The sequence below is a fragment of the Pan troglodytes genome, chromosome 2 (genome assembly GCF_028858775.2).
Source record: "Pan troglodytes isolate AG18354 chromosome 2, NHGRI_mPanTro3-v2.0_pri, whole genome shotgun sequence".
Classification (NCBI taxonomy): Eukaryota; Metazoa; Chordata; class Mammalia; order Primates; family Hominidae; genus Pan; species Pan troglodytes.
The window spans coordinates 19,195,188-19,213,880 of record NC_086015.1 but is presented as its reverse complement, the minus strand read 5'-3'; the positions used below and the strand labels follow the sequence as shown (position 1 = coordinate 19,213,880).

Genomic DNA, 18,693 nt, shown 5'->3' with positions numbered 1-18,693 from the left:
AATTGCTGGTATCAATTTTATTTTACTCATTTCATTTATATTCAAAACTGACAAGAAAGAAATAGCTTATAGAAAGGACTGGGCAGAAAACACTAAATACTAAACTGATGAAGCTTATATAAATAATTTCTAGACGTACAACCACTTTTTTTGGCTTTCTCAAAGATGAAAAATTCTTCCTGACATGTATGTAAGTCTATAGGAAAACAAGGGGCAGTGCATAGCAGTTTCTTTTGCTTTAATAAAATCTATTTTTATATAGCACTATTTTAACCTGTTATTTGTCAAAGCTATTTCACAAAACACACACAATTTTTCTCTTAAACAATGCCTTGTGAAATTGTCAAAAAAGTCTAAAAGGATTCTGAAATGCACCAAAACTCTCTAAATATAAAGCAGATTATAATAGAACGAGACCTACTGTTAGATAGATCAGAGGATGACCAGAGTTTATAATATTTCATTGTACATTTCAAAACAGCTAGATTAATTCAAATGTTCCTAGCATAAATATTAAGGGAATAATATTCAGTAATAATAGCTGCACAGTTCAGCTGTGAAGTAGTTAAGGTGATGGCTATCCCAAGTATGCTGATTTATCTTTACAAATTATATTAATGTATTAAATTATCACATGTACCCTGAAACTATGTACATTACCTATCAATAAAAAAAGAAAAAAATAGGCCGGGGGCGGTGGCTCACGCCTATAATCCCAGCACTTTGGGAAGCCGAGGCAGGTGGATCACCTGAGGTCGGGAGTTTGAGACCAGCCTGACCAACATGGAGAAACCCGATCTCTACTAAAAATACAAAATTAGCTGGGGGTGGTGGTGCATGCCTGTAATCCCAGCTACTCAGGAGGCTGAGGCAGGAGAATCACTTGAACCCAGGAGGTGGAGGTTGCAGCGAGTCGAGATTGTGCTATTGCACTCCAGCCTGAGCAACAAGAACAAAACTCCGTCTCAAAAAAAAAGGAAAAAAGATTATAAAATGAAAGCAACAAAATATTAATCTGAAACAAACCACCTTTATTGATAGTACATACATTTGTGAAAAAAAGTACTACTATTGTACAGTATTATCAAAGTCTGATAATCTTTCTAAAAGAAAAGGTGACACTATCATGAGGACACGGCTCCCTCCAAATCTAGCTAGAGCTAGAGGGGTATATTTGCAAATCCTCAGAATTGGAGAGAAGAGAGTGGACCATGGAAGCTCATACCCTTTGATTTAGCAATTCTGTCCCCGGTAATTTATCCCAAAGAAAATTCAGGCAAAAATTTGCACTAGTCATAAGAATTAGTTATAAAGATATGAACTACATCGTTACTTATGATGTTGAAAAAAGAAAATCAACTGAATGCCCAAGAGTCTGTAAATTAATTATAGTACACTGGACAGGCACAGAGGCTCACGCCTGTAATTCCAGCATTTTGGGAGACTGAGGCAGGAAGATCGCTTGACCCAGGAGTTCAAAACCAGCCTGGGAAACACAGCAAGACTCCATTTCTACAAAAAAAAAAAAAAAAAAGAAAAATTAGCCAAGTGTGGTTGTGTCTACCTGTAGTCCCACCAACTGGGAGACTGAGGCAGGAGGATTACTTGAGCTTTGCAGTTTGAGGCTGCAATGAGCTATTATTAGTGGGTCACGGCACTCCAGGCTGGGTGACAGGGCAAGACGCTGTCTCTTAAAAAAAAAAAAATATGGTACACCCACATAATGAACTACTGTGCAGCTATTACTAAAAACAGTATAAACCAGTTTGTTAAAAAAAAAAAAAAGCATATACACATACGCATAAAAAAACACAAAAATATAGTCACACACCACATAACATTTCAGTCAACAACAGACTGAATATATGATAGTGGTCCCCTAAGATTATAATGGAGTTGAAAAATTCCTATTGCCAGGTCATGTCATAGCCATCATAATGTCATAGCACAACACTTTACTCGCATGTCTGTGGTGATGCTGATGTAAACAAACCTACTGGGGTGCCAGTGGTGTAAAAGTCTACCACACACAATAATGTAGAGTACATAATACTTGATAATCAACAACTATGTTACTGGTTTATGTATTTACTATGCTATACTACGTACTGTTAGTATACTCCTTTTATAAAAAAAGTTAACTATAAAACAGTCTCTGACATGTCCTTCAGGAGATATTTCAAGAGACATTGTTATCATAGGAGACGACAGTTTCATTCCTGTTATTGCCCCTGAAGACCTCCCAGTGGGACAAGATTGGAGGTGGAAGACAGTAATATTGATGATCCTGACGAGGTGCAGGCCTAGGCTAACGTGTGCCTTAGTTTTTAACTAAAGAATTAAAAAAAAAATGAAACAAAAAACTTACCAAATAAAGATATAAAGAAAATGTTTGTGTAACTGCACAATAAGTTCGTTTTAAGCTATTACAAAAGAGTTAAAAAGTTAAGAAAATTTAGAAGTTTATAAAGTAAAAGGGTTACGGTAAGCTAAGGTTAATTTATTACTGAAGAAAGAAGATTTAAAACATTTAGCGTAGCCTAAGGGTACACTGCTTATAAAGTCTACAAGAGTAGAGCAGTGAATGTCCCAGGCCTTCACATTCACTCACCACTACTCACCAACTCAGAGCAACTTCCAGTCCTGCAAGCTCCTTTCGTGGGTAAGTGCCCCACACCGGTGTAGTATTTTTTTTTTATCTTTTATGCTGCATGTTTACTGTACCTTTTCTATGTTTAGATGCACAAATACTTCCCATTGCATGTAACTGCACACACCACTGAGTACAGCAACACGCTGCGCAGGCCTGTAACCTAGGAGCAACAGGCCACGCCATACAGCTTAGGTGTGGAACAGGCTGTACCATTCAGGCTTGTGTAAGCGCTTTCTACGGTGTTCGCACAACAACAAAATGGCCTAAGAACACATTTCTCAGAAAATATCACATCGCTAAGGACGCATGACTGTATGTCAAATGCTATGACAGGAGATGGTTTTTATTCTTTTTAAGTTTATTTAACGAGCATGCATTATTTTGATATATATCACAGGCCATTTCCCGCTAGCTGTAAATCAGAGTCAAGTGACAGCAAGAATTGGCTACTAACTACCCATATCTAACACCTGCCCCCCAAAGCGGCTCAACGGTGGGCATTTGCCAGTCAGGACTACAGGTGGAGGTGCGGCGGCTGCAAGCCGCGACCCAGCCTCCCCGCAGCCTCAGCGTCGGCCTCTGCACTCGGGCTTGCCGCTCCCAACAAGAGGAGGGCCGGGAGGCGGACGAGGGAAAAGCAAAGCCGGGGCCGCTAGCCTCCGCACCCGGATCCCGCCCCTCGGCCGCAGGCCCGGGCCGCATTCCGACTGAGCAACTCCGACCGAAGCGCCGGGCCCGGCCCTACCTTGTAGTAAAACACCGCCTCGGAGTAGCGGCCTTCGTGGTCGCGCTGAACCGCCAGACGGGCGAACTGCACAGCGTCCCGCTCCAGTGCTGTGGCGTCCATGGCGCAGTGGCCCCGCGCCGGGGCAGGGAAGGAGGCCCTGACGCAGGACGGTTCTTCGCGGACTGCGGCGGCCCGGCGGCGGCGAGGACTCGGGAGCGCCGCGGAAGGAGCGGCAAAGTTTACTTTGGACGGTGGAGGGAGGAGAGCTCGCCTTCCCGTTGCCGGGCTGGGGCCCACCGCGAAGCCGCGCCCCTCAGCCCAGACCCGGCTCGCAGCCCACCCGGCCGCCCCACTTCGCGGCCCTCGCCCCGCCCACCAGCCGCCCCACGCAGGCGCAGCCTGGCCCTCACGAGCTCCTTAGAAGCTGGGGCGGCCGAGGCCAGGCTCGCGGGACTGCGCGGGCTGTGGGCGGGGCCGGGCCCACGCAGGAGCCGGGCCGCGGGGGCGGGGCAAAAAGGCCTGGCGCTGTGCACTTGACCGTCGCGGCGCCCGGGATTGGGCAGCTGAGGGCAGGTGCCACGTCCGAGCTGCCCACACACCGCCTTATGCGTGGCGGTGGCGGTGCAGGGCGAGGCTGTTTTCGTCGACAGTGGGCAGTAGAGGGGTACGCGCCTTACAGATCCTTTCGTCTGTTAAGTGTAAGGGATGGGAGTAAAGAGCTAAGGAAGAATGCCTCCCACCAGCATCTGACACATTAAAAAAATTACCGTGAGGACAGAGGTTCTTTAGAGTCACTCTTCGCTAACATTTATTTTCATTTGTTTTCCACAAGCTGAATCATGACCCTATAGCCCCCCACTGTACACCAAGGTCGTATTGATTGAATTGTTAACAAACAAGGTAATGTATTTCCACTTGTACTTACCCTTAGGTTAACTTGATGCTGTTGTAATTAAATACTTAATTAGGTGATTATTTGATTTATGTCTTCTCTCCCCTAAAGGTCTGAAGTCAGCAGTAATAAAAATGAATTAGTGATGGGCGCCACCAAATTCATGCTGAGTCAAAGAAGTAAGAATTGAGTACATAATGTATAATTCCATCTATAAGAAACACTAGAAAACACTACGATGTTAGAAAGCAGATCAGTGGTTGGGAAGGGGATACAAAGGAATCTTTTCGGATGATGAGAATGTTTTATATCTCAATGGTGGTGTAAAAATATATACGTTTGTCAAAACTCATCAAACTACATTTTAAGTGTGTCCTTTTAATTTTTTAATTATACTCTAAATTTTTTTTCAGTCATTTGGCCTGCATTTAAAATGGGACTCTGATTTCTTAGTTTAAGTCTGTTTCTTCACATTTAGTGAAGTTCTTAATAACAACGGTCTCATCAGGCTGTTATAAAGACACACAGAATTTGATTTTGTGCCTGGCCCAAAGATGGCTCTCAAAGGTAGCAACTACAGTTTTATAGCTGAAGCAGGGATGGTTCCTGTCTTTACCACTTTGATCCCAGCGTTGAGCACAAGCCTTGTTCCAGAGCAGGTGTTCAACAAATATTTTTAAATGTTGAATGAGTCAACTCCACTACTTAAATATATCTAATGTGAGAAAGTCCTTCAGTACATGAGTTCAGGCCACATGTGTTTCAGTCACTGTTTTGCACAAACTGACCCCCAAGCTACAGCAGATAAATATAATTTTACTCCTCACAGGACTTCGGTTCCTGCTCCCATCACAGCTTATAGAATTCCTAGTGCATCTTGAAGGAAGCCTTTTATTGCACTCCCAGGTAGTTGAGATCTCTTCCTATATTTATTCATATATTCTGTGTAAGGAATTGAATCCTTATTCCTTGTTCATGTATTCAGCGAACACCAAACTATTTTGTGCCTGGAACAGAGCCAGACATTGACGATACAAAGCCAAATAGGAGACAGTGAGACAAGGCAGGGGTAAAGCAAATTGAAGCTTCAAAGTATTAATATTTGCAGTCTCAACAAAATTGAGTCTTCCAATCCATGAGCATCGTCAATTTCTCCATTTCTTCAGGACTTCTTCAATTTCTCTCAGCAGTTTTGTAGTTTTCACATGCATGGGCCTTGCATATCTTTTGACAGATTTATTTCTAAGCAGTTGATATTTTTGATGCTATTGTAAATGGTATTGCTTATTTAACTTTAATTTCCAACTGTTGCTAGTATATGCAAATAGCATTAACATTTATATATTGACCTTGTATTCTGTGATTATCAATTATCCAAAAAACTCTGAGAACTTGGTGGTGGAGACTCACGACATGTGCCTTTGTGGAATGCCTGCCAGAATGTCCAGTACCACCTCCACCTTAGGCCAGCTCTGTGACAGTGGAATTTGTCCAATGTTAAGCACTCAGAGCTGCATAGTCAACATGTCGTCATCCTGCAGCTTGGGAGCCCTCCCCCACCGAGAGCTGAGACAGACATAGAGAGGGATGAGACCTGGAGACAGACATTGAGAGGGCACTGGTCTGCACGCACCCCTGCTCAGGAAGCTCCTTGTTGGTTTTTTTTTCCCCTTTGGTTAAATGGCCGTTGCTATTGATTGTTGAATTCCTTGGCCTGTCCTACAAATGTCAGAAACAGCAGAGCATAGTTTTGAAATTTAGACTTGCAGGGAGCTTATAATCTGCATATAATTACATATGGAATCTATTAATATTATATTTAATTATATATATTTTAAATATGTATATAAAATTAAGTTAGGATATGTGTGTATATAAAATTCTACTGTAGGTGAAAAAGATGTTATTACCCTTTTTAAAGCTGCCAACCAAATGATGGTAGTTTATTATTTCATTAAATACATATGCAAAATTCTGTTGGCCAGGCACTGGAGGTAAAGACAGCTCACACTGTGGTGAGCAAGACATTCAGTAGCCAACAGTTAAAAGCATCATTTAATAATTGCTAAAAGAGAGAAGGCAGAGGCTGGGAGGAGCACTACCTAAATCAGCTTGGGGAGTCTAACACAGTGTTCCAGAAGAAAGGTGGCTTGAGTTGAGTCCCAAAGGCAGAATAAGAGCAAAGCAGGAGAGGAAGAGATGGATGTTTCAGTCTCAACTAGAGGCAGGAGTGTTGAGGTCCGTGTATTTTGAGGATTGGGATTCACTGGGTGTGGCTGTGGGAAGAGATGGAAAATGAGACTTTAGAGCTGTGCTTCTCACATTTAGCTGCTTTGGAACCACCCAGGGATCTGATTATATATAGGTTTCTGGGCTCCATCCTAGAATGCTTGGGTCAGTAGGGTTGGGCAGGGCCTGGGAATCTGCATTTCTGCAGATTCTGACAAGTGATGCTGATGCTGCTGGTGCAGAGACCACACTTTGAGAACCACTGCTCTAGATTTAGAAGGGAGTCACTGAAAGCTTAAGGCCCGTTCCCAGTCAAGTCTCTTGACCATGGCTTCATGGCCTTGAAATTCAGCACTCAGGGGAAAAGTGGATCATGCTAAGGACAGCAAAGACAGGGGTGAGTTAAATTCCCTCCCTGCAGTCCCATCTCTGCTGTGCTGGATCCCTGGCCTTGAAGCTTCCTTCCTTCTTAGTTTTTTCCCCTGTGACCCTCTAGGACACATGCTATGTTGCTGTTGGTCTTTGGTAGTTGCCCTCTCTGACAGTTGGGTGGGACAAGTCATCCTATTTACTATAGATCCTCACCAACTGTTCTGGGTTTATGCAGATTCCTGAGAGCACACTGTCACCTTGTGTTCATGTGTGGCACTGCAGCTAGGTGTTACCTCATAGGGGCTTGTGGTGACAACTTTATCCTTTCAACAAACATTTCATTAAAATATCTACCATGGCCGGGTGTAGTGGCTCACACCTGTAATCTCAGCACTTTGGGAGGCCAAGGTGGGTGGATCACCCGAGGTCAGGAGTTCGAGACCAGCCTGGCCAACATGGCAAAACTTCATCTCTACTAAAAATACAAAAAATTAGCCAGGTATGGTGGCAGGTGCCTGTAATCCCAGCTACTTGGGAGGCTGTGGCAGGAGAATTGCTTGAACCAGGGAGGCATAGGTTATAATCCCAGCACTTTGGGAGGCTGAGGCAGGTGGATCCTGAAGTCAGGAGTTCGAGACCAGCCTGGCCAACATAGTGAAACCTTGTCTCTACTAAAAACACAAAAAATTAGCCAAGCATTTTGGTGGGCGCCTGTAATCCCAGCTACTCAGGAGTCTGACACAGGAGAATCGCTTGAACCCAGGAGGCGGAGGTTGCAGTGAGCCGAGATCATGCCATTGCACTCCAGCCTGGGCAACAAGAGCGAAACTCCATCTAAAATAAATAAATAAATATCTACCATAATCCCTGAAGAGCACAATAATTTTCAGGTCCAGGGCTCTCTGGGGCTCTTTAGAGATAACAGCACCATCCCTGAGGCAAGGTATGGAGCAAATTTGAGAAGCAAATTTTAGGAAGAAGTGAGTTGGGGCAGTTACTGCTAGCTCTAGACAGTTCAAGGGAACGTAGGTCCAGTATATTTTTTTAAATCAAGAGAAGCCAGAAATTTAAATCTTGGTGTAAAAATTACTGACTTTTAAGTAAAAATAAAGTGAAATGTTCCCCCCCCCCTTTTTTTTTTTGACAGAGTTTTCACTCTTGTTGCCCAGGCTGGAGTGCAATGGCACAATCTCAGCTCACTGAAACCTCCGCCTCCTGGGTTCAAGCAATTCTCCTGCCTCAGCCTCCCAAGTAGCTTGAATTACAGGCATGTGGCACCACGCCCGGCTAATTTTTTGTATTTAGTAGAGATGGGGTTTCACCATGTTGCTCAGGCTCATCTCAAACTGCTGACCTCAGGTGATCCACCCGCCTCGGCCTCCCAAAGTGCTGGGATTACAATTGTGAGCCACCACTCCTGGCCAGTGAAATGTTTTTCTAAGTACTAACAGACAACATTGCACATCTACAGGCTACACTGGGCTCATATCCTGTTATTTTGATCCTTTCTTGGTACTTTAATTCCTTTACATAATTTTAGAGCAGTCTCAAGAAGGAGAGAAAGTAAATGCTGACATTTGTGGATACAGTGGTGTGAAAACAGGCCGCCCTCTCATGGGGCTTTTGGCCTACTGGGAGGACACAGGCATTAATCAATCAATAAAGGACATTAGTGAATGAATCATTACAAATGTAGACGAGTACTCCAAAGGTAATCAACAGTTTTGTAAGAGCTTATGAAAAGGAAACTGACCTGAACTAGGGGGTCAGCAAAGACTTCCCCTGAGATAGAAGGAACTGCTTGTGCAGTGGCCAGTGGCAAAACTGAACATGGAACAGAGGCCAGTGTAGCTGGAGCAGACACAGTGAAATGCAGGCAGAGGCTCAGAAGGTGGGGGTGTCAGGCATGAGACCATGTAGGGCCTTGTAGGCCCTGTTAAGAGTTTGGGTTTCTATCTTAATTCTCAGTACACCATTGTGGACCGCTACACTCAATTTTAATTTGAGTTTCTTTATAGAGGGGTTCTAAATATTTGTAAGGATTGATATTTCAATGACTTTTGTTCTTTATTAGAGATCTTCCAAAGAACCAAGATAAAATTTTAATTTATAAATTATATATATTTATAAATGTATTTATGTATTAAATGTATAAATAAATTTATAAATATACATTTATAAATATATATTATATATTTATAAATTTTCCTATGTATATAATAAAGCTCATTCTATCTTACGATTACCATATGAGCCCATTGGATCCCTTTATAATCTAAGCTACCTTTTGGAATCTAAGCTACCTTTTGGGATCCTTCTGTACATGTTAAAATATTTTGATATTTTATCATTCTGTGAATTATTTCATCATTACTCAATAATTACAAGCTATCATTTAAAAATGCTAAAATAATAGGACAACAGAAGAAAGATGAAATGCCTAAATGGATAAAGTAATTGTGAAATAATAATTATTAAATTAGCCTTCAGTTTTCTTGTTGCATTGTCCAAAGTATTGCATTGTCCCTCAAAAAGGTATAAAAGAAGTCTGGAGATACTATCTTTGGAGCACAGTTTTAGTTTTCTTTCTAATTAAGCTTTCTATTTTGAGATAATTGTAACTTAACATGCTATTGTAAGAAATAACACAGAAATCTCATATACACTTTATCTAGTTTATCTCAGTAGTAATAGCTTGCATAACTCTAGTACAACATAATGACCAGGAAATTGACATTGATACAGTTCACCAATTTTGCACTTTCAGTTTTCATTGGACAAAGTAGATCAGGGGTCACCAACCCCTGAGCTGTAGACTGATATCATCTCTGTCCTGTTAGGAACAATGTTGCACAGCAGGAGGTGAGTGGTGGGCAAGTGAGCGAAGCTTCATTTCTATTTACAGCTGCTCCCCATCATTCATATTACTGCCTCCGGTCAGATCAGCCACAGCATTAGATTCTCATAGTAGTTCAAAACCTGCTGTGAACTCTGCAGGCAAAGGATCTAGGTTGCATGCTCCTTATGAGAATCTAATGCCTGATGATCTGAGGTGGAGCTGAGGCAGTGATGCTAACGCTGGGGAGTGGCTGCAAATACAGATTAACACTAGCAGAGGTTTGACTGCACAGAGACCTTAATAAATTGCTTGTGGTCTCATATCAAAACCCTATCAGTGAGCGGCAAGTGACAATGAAGCTGCATCTGGTGGTAGGCTTTATAGTGGTAACTGAGTTGATGTACTTCAATTGTACAGCTGCATCTGGTGGCAGGCTTGAAGTTAGAATCCAACACTTATTTTAGTCCTCACGTGGAGTGCGTGGCCTGCAGTCCTCTTTCCCACGCTACACACTTGTCTCAGTCACAGTTTTGGTAAGCCCACAAGCTAACCCAAACCCAAATGAGTAAAAATCAGTTGTCACTGGAAAACTTATTTGAAAAGGGGAAAGACCCAATGATGACACAGCAGAAGACTCTACGACTGCCAACAGAAAGAAAGCTGCATTAAAAAAACACCAAGAGTCCTACTTAAATTATGGGTTCATTGCAACAGGTGATTCACGTTCTCCAAGCCCACGTTGTATAATGTGTGGCAACCGGCTATCCAGTGAAGACATAAAACCTTCAAAACTGCTTTGCCATGTGGAGACCAAGCACCCTGCATTAAAACACAAGTCTTTGGAGTTTTCCCAAAGAAAAAAAGTGAACATGAAGAACAGAAGCAATTACTGAAGGCCACCACTTCATCAAATGTGTCTGCACTGAGAGCATCATTCTTAGTGGCTAACCACATTGCTAAAGCTAAGAAGCCCTTTACTGTTGAAAAAGAGCTGATCCTGCCTGCTGCTAAGGACATTTGTCATGAACTTTTAGGAGGGGCTGCAGTTCAAAAGCTGGCACGTGTTCCTCTCTTGGTTGGTACCGTAACTAGAGGCATCGATGAAATAGCAGAGGATACTGAGGCACAATTGTTAGAGAGGATTAATGAGTCACTGGAGTACAAAATCCAGGTTGACAAGTCTACTGATGCTGACAAGGCAACAATGTTTGTTTTTGTGTGACATATTTTTCAAGAGGATGTGCATAAGGGTATGTTTTGGGTACTTTTGTTGCCAACCAATACCACAGCTGCAGAACTATTTAAGTCTTTGAGTGATTACATGTCTGGAAACTGAATTGATCATTTTGTGTCAGTTTATGCAAGGACATAGTGGCTGCCATGACTAGATGGCTTTCTGGTTTCACTGCTTGGGTCAAAGAGGTCGCTTGTGAATGTGAGTCTATGCAGTGTGTCATCCATAGAAAAATGCTGGTTAGCTGAAAAATGTCACCTGAACTTAACGTTTTGCAGGATGTGATTAAAATTACCAACCACATTAAAGTACATACCTTTAACTAACATCTGTTCACGCAGCTCTGTGAGAAGATGGACGCAGAGCACACGTGTCTTCTCTTATACACAGAAGTGAGGTGGCTTTCTAAAGGTAGATCACTGGCCAGAGTTTCTGAGTTATGAGCCTCCAGAGATTTCTTTTAGAAAAACAGTCACCATTGGCAGCACATTTCAGTGACACAGAATGGGTCTCAAAACTTGCTTCCTTGTGTGACATATTCAACCTGCTCAACGAACTCAATCTGTCACTTCAGAGGAGAACAACAACTGTGTTCAAGTCAGCAGATAAAGTGGCTGCATTCAAAGCCAAGCTGGAGTTATGGGGGTGACAAGGGAACACTGGGATTTTTGACATGTTTCAAACATTGGCAGAGATTTTGAAAGAGACTGAGCCAGGGCCTTCTTTCTCCCAGCCGGTGCATGATCACCCATCTCAGTTTTCAAAAGAGCTTGAGCATTACTTCCCAACCACAAAAGACCCCCAAACTAGGAAGGAATGGATCTGCAACCCATTTGTGAATAAACCAGGTAAATCAACTTTGTGCTAGAAGAGGATCAACTGCTTGAGATTGCAAGTGATGGTGGCCTTAAAAGTATGTTTGAGACAACTTCAAATCTTCGTATGTTCTGGATTAAAGTCAAAGTGGTAGCCTGAGATTGCCACAAAAGCACTGAAAAGCCTGCTTCCATTTCTAACGTCCTATCTTTATGAAGCAGGGTTTTTTGTAGTGACAGAAACCATAATGAGATTATGGAGTAGACTGGACATAAGCAACACATTTCAGGTGTCACTGTCTTCCATCACCCCCAGATGGGACCATCTAGTTGCAGGAAAACAAACTCAGGGCTCCCACATATTCTGCATTATGTGAATTGTGTAATTATTTCATCATATATTACAATGTAATAATAGTAGTAACAAAGTGCACAATAAATGTAGTGTGCTCGAATCATCCCCTCCCCATCCCCGCAGTCTGTGGAAAAATGGTCTTTCATGGAACTGGTCCCTGATACCAAAAAGGTTGGGGACTGCTGATGTAGAGATTAAATTTTTTTCATGTCCACTCTAATGACGAAAACAAGCAAATTGATGGAGAAAGTCATTTCACAATTTTGTTACCATTTTCTAACTTTGCAAACCTTCAGCACACTGATTAATATCTCTAAGCCTGAATTTTTCTCATCTGTAAAATAGGTAGATTAGTAACTACCTCATAAAGTTTTAGAAGGATTGAATGAGATAATAATACCAGTAAAGCCTTTAGCACAACACCTGGCACATATGAAGTATTTGACAAAGTTATGTCCTGCAACACTTGACTGTGCACTTTACTCTTCATGACTGTGTTCTTTTGGGATAATCTGTCAGTGCAGGGGCAGAAAAAATGGTTACAGAACCATTTAACCCTTATCTCATTTACCTCTGAGCTGCTTGGAATTCCACTTCCTGAACTCTGATCATCTTGGGAAACAGAAGCAACAACAGCATCCTCTGAAGAGCTCAGTCATTGATAGGCAATGGGAGTGTTTATCACATCTTTTTCTTATAGTCTCTGAGTGCAGCTTCACAATCCTTTACTGCGCCCTTAAGCCAGATGTGTTTTGGAATTTGAAATTCACAGAGAACAACTCCCAGACAGTAGGACTGAATCTTGATAAGGAACTGGAAGCATATACCAAACTGCATTTCAGAATTTTTCTAGATTATTGCAGTGTGCTTGCCTCTTCCTCCCTTTCGAGTAGGATTTTCCTATAGGGATCATCTTATGCCTCTTATCACTGTGCGTTGGGTGTGTGTGTGTGTGGGGGGGGGTGCAGATTGTCTCTTTAACAGAGCTCTAATCAAAAGGAGTGATATTTAAGGAGCTGCACCCAAATGAACCACACCAAGGCATCTCATCGTCACCTGAACCTGATTTAGATGACAAGCTCCTGGACTTCAAGCTGATGTTTTAATAGTTTGAGACTTGAGAATTCTAGGGGTGTGATTTGAATGTATTTTGCATGTGGGAGGCATGAGAAATATGGCCAGAAAGCAAACTGTGGCAGACTGTATTTTACAAATAGGCCAAAAGCTTTATCTTACATCCCACGTGATCTCCTTACGAGGATATCTTCATGTCCCTTCTTTTAAGCGGTAGGATCTTTGTCCCCTACCATGCATCCTGGACATAACTTTGTGACTGCCTTGACTAATAGTGTATAGTGGAAGTGCTACCATCTAACTTATGAGGCTAAATCATAAAATGCCATTCACTTGTACCTTGCTCTTATCATCTAGACACCTTGGACTGGATGACATAATTTGCATTGTTTTAGTAGTTACAGCTTCTACGTGGCTGATGGCTAAAATAGTATTCACAGTCCTCTTCCAGAGCAGGAACTTGAAAGTGCTTCCACTTCACAAATTCCCAAAGGTTAAATGTATAATGGCATCAAATTAAGGAAGTTTATTCTTTTCAGATGATTGCAAGCTGGTTTATTCAGTAGAAATAGAAAATAAGATTGTTTTCTCCCTTTTCAAAAGAAATTTTGCTGTAGCAGATATTCCTATTACACAACAAGTGGAAATTGTGTTGGTTTATACACAATTTTTCCCAGGCACAGGGAACCATATTAGTATGAGTAGAATTTAAAACATCAACAGGATGGCTACTACTCAAGCAGGAACCTTTTCAGCTCAAAATAAAACTACGCCTGTCTTGAGAGCAGTTCCACCAGCTCAGACTTCCATTCCATCTACACAGTCTCTGAATGCAATCCAGAATTTCCACGTTATGGTTTTTTTTTCATTGTTGTTGTTCTTAAGCTTTTTAAAATTTTTGTATGTGTACTTTTAAAAAAGTTTTCAGCTTTTATTTCAGATACAAGGGATGCATGTATAGGATTGTTACATGGGTATATTGGACCTAGGTAGTGAGCAGAGTAACCATCCATTATGATTTTTTGTGTTTTTATTATTTATTTATTTATTTTATTATACTTTAAGTTCTGGGACATACATGTGCAGAATGTGCAGGTTTGCTACCTAGGTATACATGTGCCATGGTGGTTGGGTGCACCCATCAACCCGTTGTCTACATTAGGTATTTCTCCTAATGCTCTCCCTCCCCTAGCCCCCCACCCCGCAACAGGCCCTGGTGTATGATGTTCCCCACCCTGTGTCCATGTATTCACATTTTTCAACTCCACCTTATGAATGAGAACATGCAGTGTTTGGTTTTCTGTTCCTGTGTTAGTTTGCTGAGAATGATGGTTTCCAGCTTCATCCATGTCCTTGCAAAGGACATGAACTCATTCTTTTTATGGCTGCATAATATTCCATAGGGTATATGTGCCACAGTTTCTTCATCCAATCTATCATTGATGGTCATTTCGGTTGGTTCCAAGTCTTTGCTATTATGAATTGTGCTGCAATAAACATACATGTGCATGTGTCTTCATAGTAGAATGATTTATAATCCTTTGGGTATATACCCAGTAATGGGATTGCTGGGTCAAATGGTATTTCTGGTTCTAGATACTTGAGGAATTGCCACACAGTCTTCCACAGTGGTTGAAGTAATTTACACTCCCACCAACAGTGTAAAAGCATCCTTATTTTTCCATATCCTCTCCAGCATCTGTTGTTTCCTGACTTTTTAAGGATCGCCATTCTAACTGGCATGAGGTGGTATCTCATTGTGGTTTTGATTTGCATTCTCTAATGACCAGTGATGATAAGCTTTTTTTCATATGTTTCTTGGCCACATAAATGTCTTCTTTTGAGAAGTATCTTTTCATATCCTTTGCCTACTTTTTAATGGGTTTTTTTTTCATGTAAATGTGTTTAAGTTCCTTGTAGATTCTGGATAGTAGCTCTTTGTCAGATGGATAGATTGCAAAAATTTTCTTCCATTCTGTAGGTTGCCTATTCATTTTGATGATAGTTTCTTTTGCTGTGCAGGAGCTCTTTAGTTTAATTAGGTCCTACTTGTCAATTTTGGGTTTTGTTGCCCTTGCTTTTGGTGTTTTAATTATGAAGTCTTTGCCCATGCCTATGTCCTTAATGGCATTGCCTAGGTTTTCTTCTAGGGTTTTCGTGGTTTTAGGTCTTATGTTTAAGTCTTTAATCCATCTTGAGTTAATTTTTGTGTAAGGTGAAAGGAAGGGATCCAGTTTCAGCTTTCTACATATGGCTAGCCAGTTTTCCCAGCACCATTTATTAAATAGGGAATCCTTTCCCCATTGGCTGTTTTTGTTAGGTTTGTCAAAGATCAGGTGGTTGTGGATGTGTGGCGTTATTTCTGAGGACTCTGTTCTGTTCCATTGGTCTATATATCTGTTTTGGTACCAGTACCATGCTGTTTGGGTTACTGTAGCCTTGTAGTATAGTTTGAAGTCAGGTAGCATGATGCCTCCAACTTTCTTCGTTTTGCTTAGGATTGTCTTGGCTATGTGGGCTCTTTTTTGGTTCCATATGAAATTTAAAGTAGTTTTTTCTAATTCTGTGAAGAAAGTCAACGGTAGCTTGATGGGAATAGCATTGAATCTATATATTACTTTGGGCAGTATGGCCATTTTCACGATATTGAGTCTTCCTATCCATGAGCATGGACTGTTTTTCCGTTTGTGTCCTCTCTTATTTCCTTGAGCAGTGGTTTGTAGTTCTCCTTGAAGAGGTCCTTCATATCCCCTGTAAGTTGTATTCCTAGGTATATTATTCTCTTTGTAGTAATTGTGAGTGAGAGTTCACTCATGATTTGCCTCTGTTTGTCTATTATTGGTGTATAGGAATGCTTGTGAGTTTTGCACATTTATTTTGTATCCTGAGAATTTGCTGAAGTTGCTTATCTGCTTAAGGAGTCTTTGGGCTGAGACGATGGGGTTTTCTAAATATACAATCATGTCATCTGCAAACAGAGACAATTTGACTTTCTCTCTTCCTATTTGAATACCCTTTAGTTCTTTCTTTTGCCTGATTGCCCTGGCCAGAACTTCCAATACTATGTTGAATGGGAGTGGTGAGAGAGGGCATCCTTGTCTTGTGCTGGTTTTCAAAGGGAATGCTTCTAGCTTTTGCTCATTCAGTATGATATTGGTTGTGGGTTTGTCAAAAATAGCTCTTATTATTTTGAGATATGTTCCACTGATATGTAGTTTGAGTGTTTTTAGCATGAAGGGGTGTTGAATTTTATTGAAGGCCTTTCCTGCATCTATTGAGATAATTATGTGGTTTTTGTCATTGGTTCTGTTTATATGATGGATTACGTTTATTGATTTACATATGTTGAACCAGCCTTGTATCCTAGGGATGAAGCTGACTCGATCGTGGTGGAGAAGCTTTTTGATGTGCTGCTGGATTCTGTTTGCCACTAGTTTACTGAGGATTTTCGCATCGACATTCATTGGGGATATTGGCCTGAAATTTTCTTTTTTTGTTGTGTCTCTGCCAGATTTTGTAGCAGGATGATGCTGGCCTCATAAAATGAGTTAGGGAGGAGTCCCTCTTTTTCTGCTGTTTGGAATAGTTTCAGAAGGAATGGTACCAGCTCCTCTTTGTATCTCTGGTAGAATTCAGCTGTAAATCCATCTGGACCTGGGCTTTTTTTGGTTGGTAGGCTATTAATTACTGCCTCAATTTCAGAACTTGTGATTGGTCTATCCACGGATTCGACTTCTTCCTGATTTAGTCTTGGGAGGGTGTATGTGTCCAGGAATTTATCAATTTCTTCTAGATTTTCTAGTTTATTTGTGTAGAGATGTGTATAGAATTCTTGATGGTAGTTTGTATTTCTGTGGGATCAGTGGTGATATCCCCTTATTTTTTATTGTGTCTATTTGATTCTTCTCTCTTTTCTTCTTTATTAGTCTGGCTAATGGTCTATTTTTTGTGTGTGTGTGTGTTGAAGACAGTTTATTATAGTGCAGCTTTTCCAGTTTAGCTGATGTTCATATTGCTGTAAGAATAGGAACATTGTGTATCTCAGCTGTGTATTTCTCTAAGATAGCAGCAACTTTTTATTTTATTTTATTATTATTATACTTTAAGTTTTAGGGTACATGTGCACAATGTGCAGGTTAGTTACATATGTATACATGTGCCATGCTGGTGTGCTGCACCCATTAACTCGTCATTTAGCATTAGGTATATCTCCTAAAGCTATCCCTCCCCACTCCCCCCACCCCACAACAGTCCCTAGAGTGTGATGTTCCTCTTCCTGTGTCCATGTGTTCTCATTGTTCAATTCCCACCTATGAGTGAGAACATGCGGTGTTTGGTTTTTTGTTCTTGCGATAGTTTACTGAGAATGATGATTTCCAATTTCATCCATGTCCCTACAAAGGACATGAACTCATTTTTTATGGCTGCATAGTATTCCATGGTGTATATGTGCCACATTTTCTTAATCCAGTCTATCGTTGTTGGACATTTGGGTTGGTTCCAAGTCTTTGCTATTGTGAATAGTGCCGCAATAAACATACGTGTGCATGTGTCTTTATAGCAGCATGATTTATAGTCCTTTGGGTATATACCCAGTAATGGGATGGCTGGGTCAAATGGTATTTCTAGTTCTAGATCCCTGAGGAATCACCACACTGAATTCCACAAGGGTTGAACTAGTTTACAGTCCCACCAACAGTGTAAAAGTGTTCCTATTTCTCCACATCCTCTCCAGCACCTGTTGTTTCCTGACTTTTTAATGATTGCCATTCTAACTGGTGTGAGATGGTATCTCATTGTGGTTTTGATTTGCATTTCTCTGATGGCCAGTGATGGTGAGCATTTTTTCATGTGTTTTTTGGCTGTATAAATGTCTTCTTTTGAGAAGTGTCTGTTCATGTCCTTTGCCCACTTTTTGATGGGGTTGTTTGTTTTTTTCTTGTAAATTTGTTTGAGTTCATTGTAGATTCTGGATATTAGCCCTTTGTCAGATGAGTAGGTTGGGAAAATTTTCTCCCATTTTGTAGGTTGCCTGTTCACTCTGATGGTAGTTTCTTTTGCTGTGCAGAAGCTGTTTGGTTTAATTAGATCCCATTTGTCAATTTTGGCTTTTGTTGCCATTGCTTTTGGTGTTTTAGACATGAAGTCCTTGCCCATGCCTATGTCCTGAATGGTAATGCCTAGGTTTTCTTCTAGGGTTTTTATGGTTTGAGGTCTAACGTTTAAGTCTTTAATCCATCTTGAATTAATTTTTATATAAGGTGTAAGGAAGGGATCCAGTTTCAGCTTTCTACATACGGCTAGCCAGTTTTCCCAGCACCTTTTATTAAATAGGGAATCCTTTCTCCATTTCTTGTTTTTGTTAGGTTTGTCAAAGATCAGATAGTTGTAGATATGTGGCGTTATTTCTGAGGGCTCTGTTCTGTTCCATTGATCTATATCTCTGTTTTGGTACCAGTACCATGCTGTTTTGGTTACTGTAGCCTTGTAGTATAGTTTGAAG

The 18,693-nt window shown here is 41.1% G+C and overlaps 2 protein-coding genes across 6 annotated transcripts in view; one reads left to right on the top strand and one right to left on the bottom strand.

The window, feature by feature from the left end:
- Positions 1–3,867, bottom strand: part of CAPN7 (calpain 7) — a 46,553-nt gene extending 42,686 nt beyond the window's left edge. For 2 of the 5 annotated variants that reach the window (XM_009444949.5, XM_063805471.1), the window contains exon 1: positions 3,399–3,837. Coding sequence is in view for 3 of the 5 variants with exons in the window: in XM_009444948.4 (XP_009443223.1) it covers positions 3,399–3,500 (102 nt within the window). In the remaining 2 variants the exon portion in view is untranslated. Of the gene's footprint in view, positions 1–3,398 lie in introns of all 5 variants that reach the window. The other 3 variants (XM_016940552.4, XM_009444950.5, XM_009444948.4) reach the window with 2 other exon arrangements.
- The window catches only part of LOC749971 (collagen alpha-4(VI) chain-like), a 57,348-nt gene continuing 42,153 nt past the window's right edge, over positions 3,499–18,693 (top strand). The window contains 3 exon segments of the mRNA XM_063805292.1: positions 3,499–3,612; positions 3,698–4,044; positions 4,384–4,451. Of these exon segments, the coding sequence (XP_063661362.1) occupies positions 3,499–3,612; positions 3,698–4,044; positions 4,384–4,451 (529 nt within the window).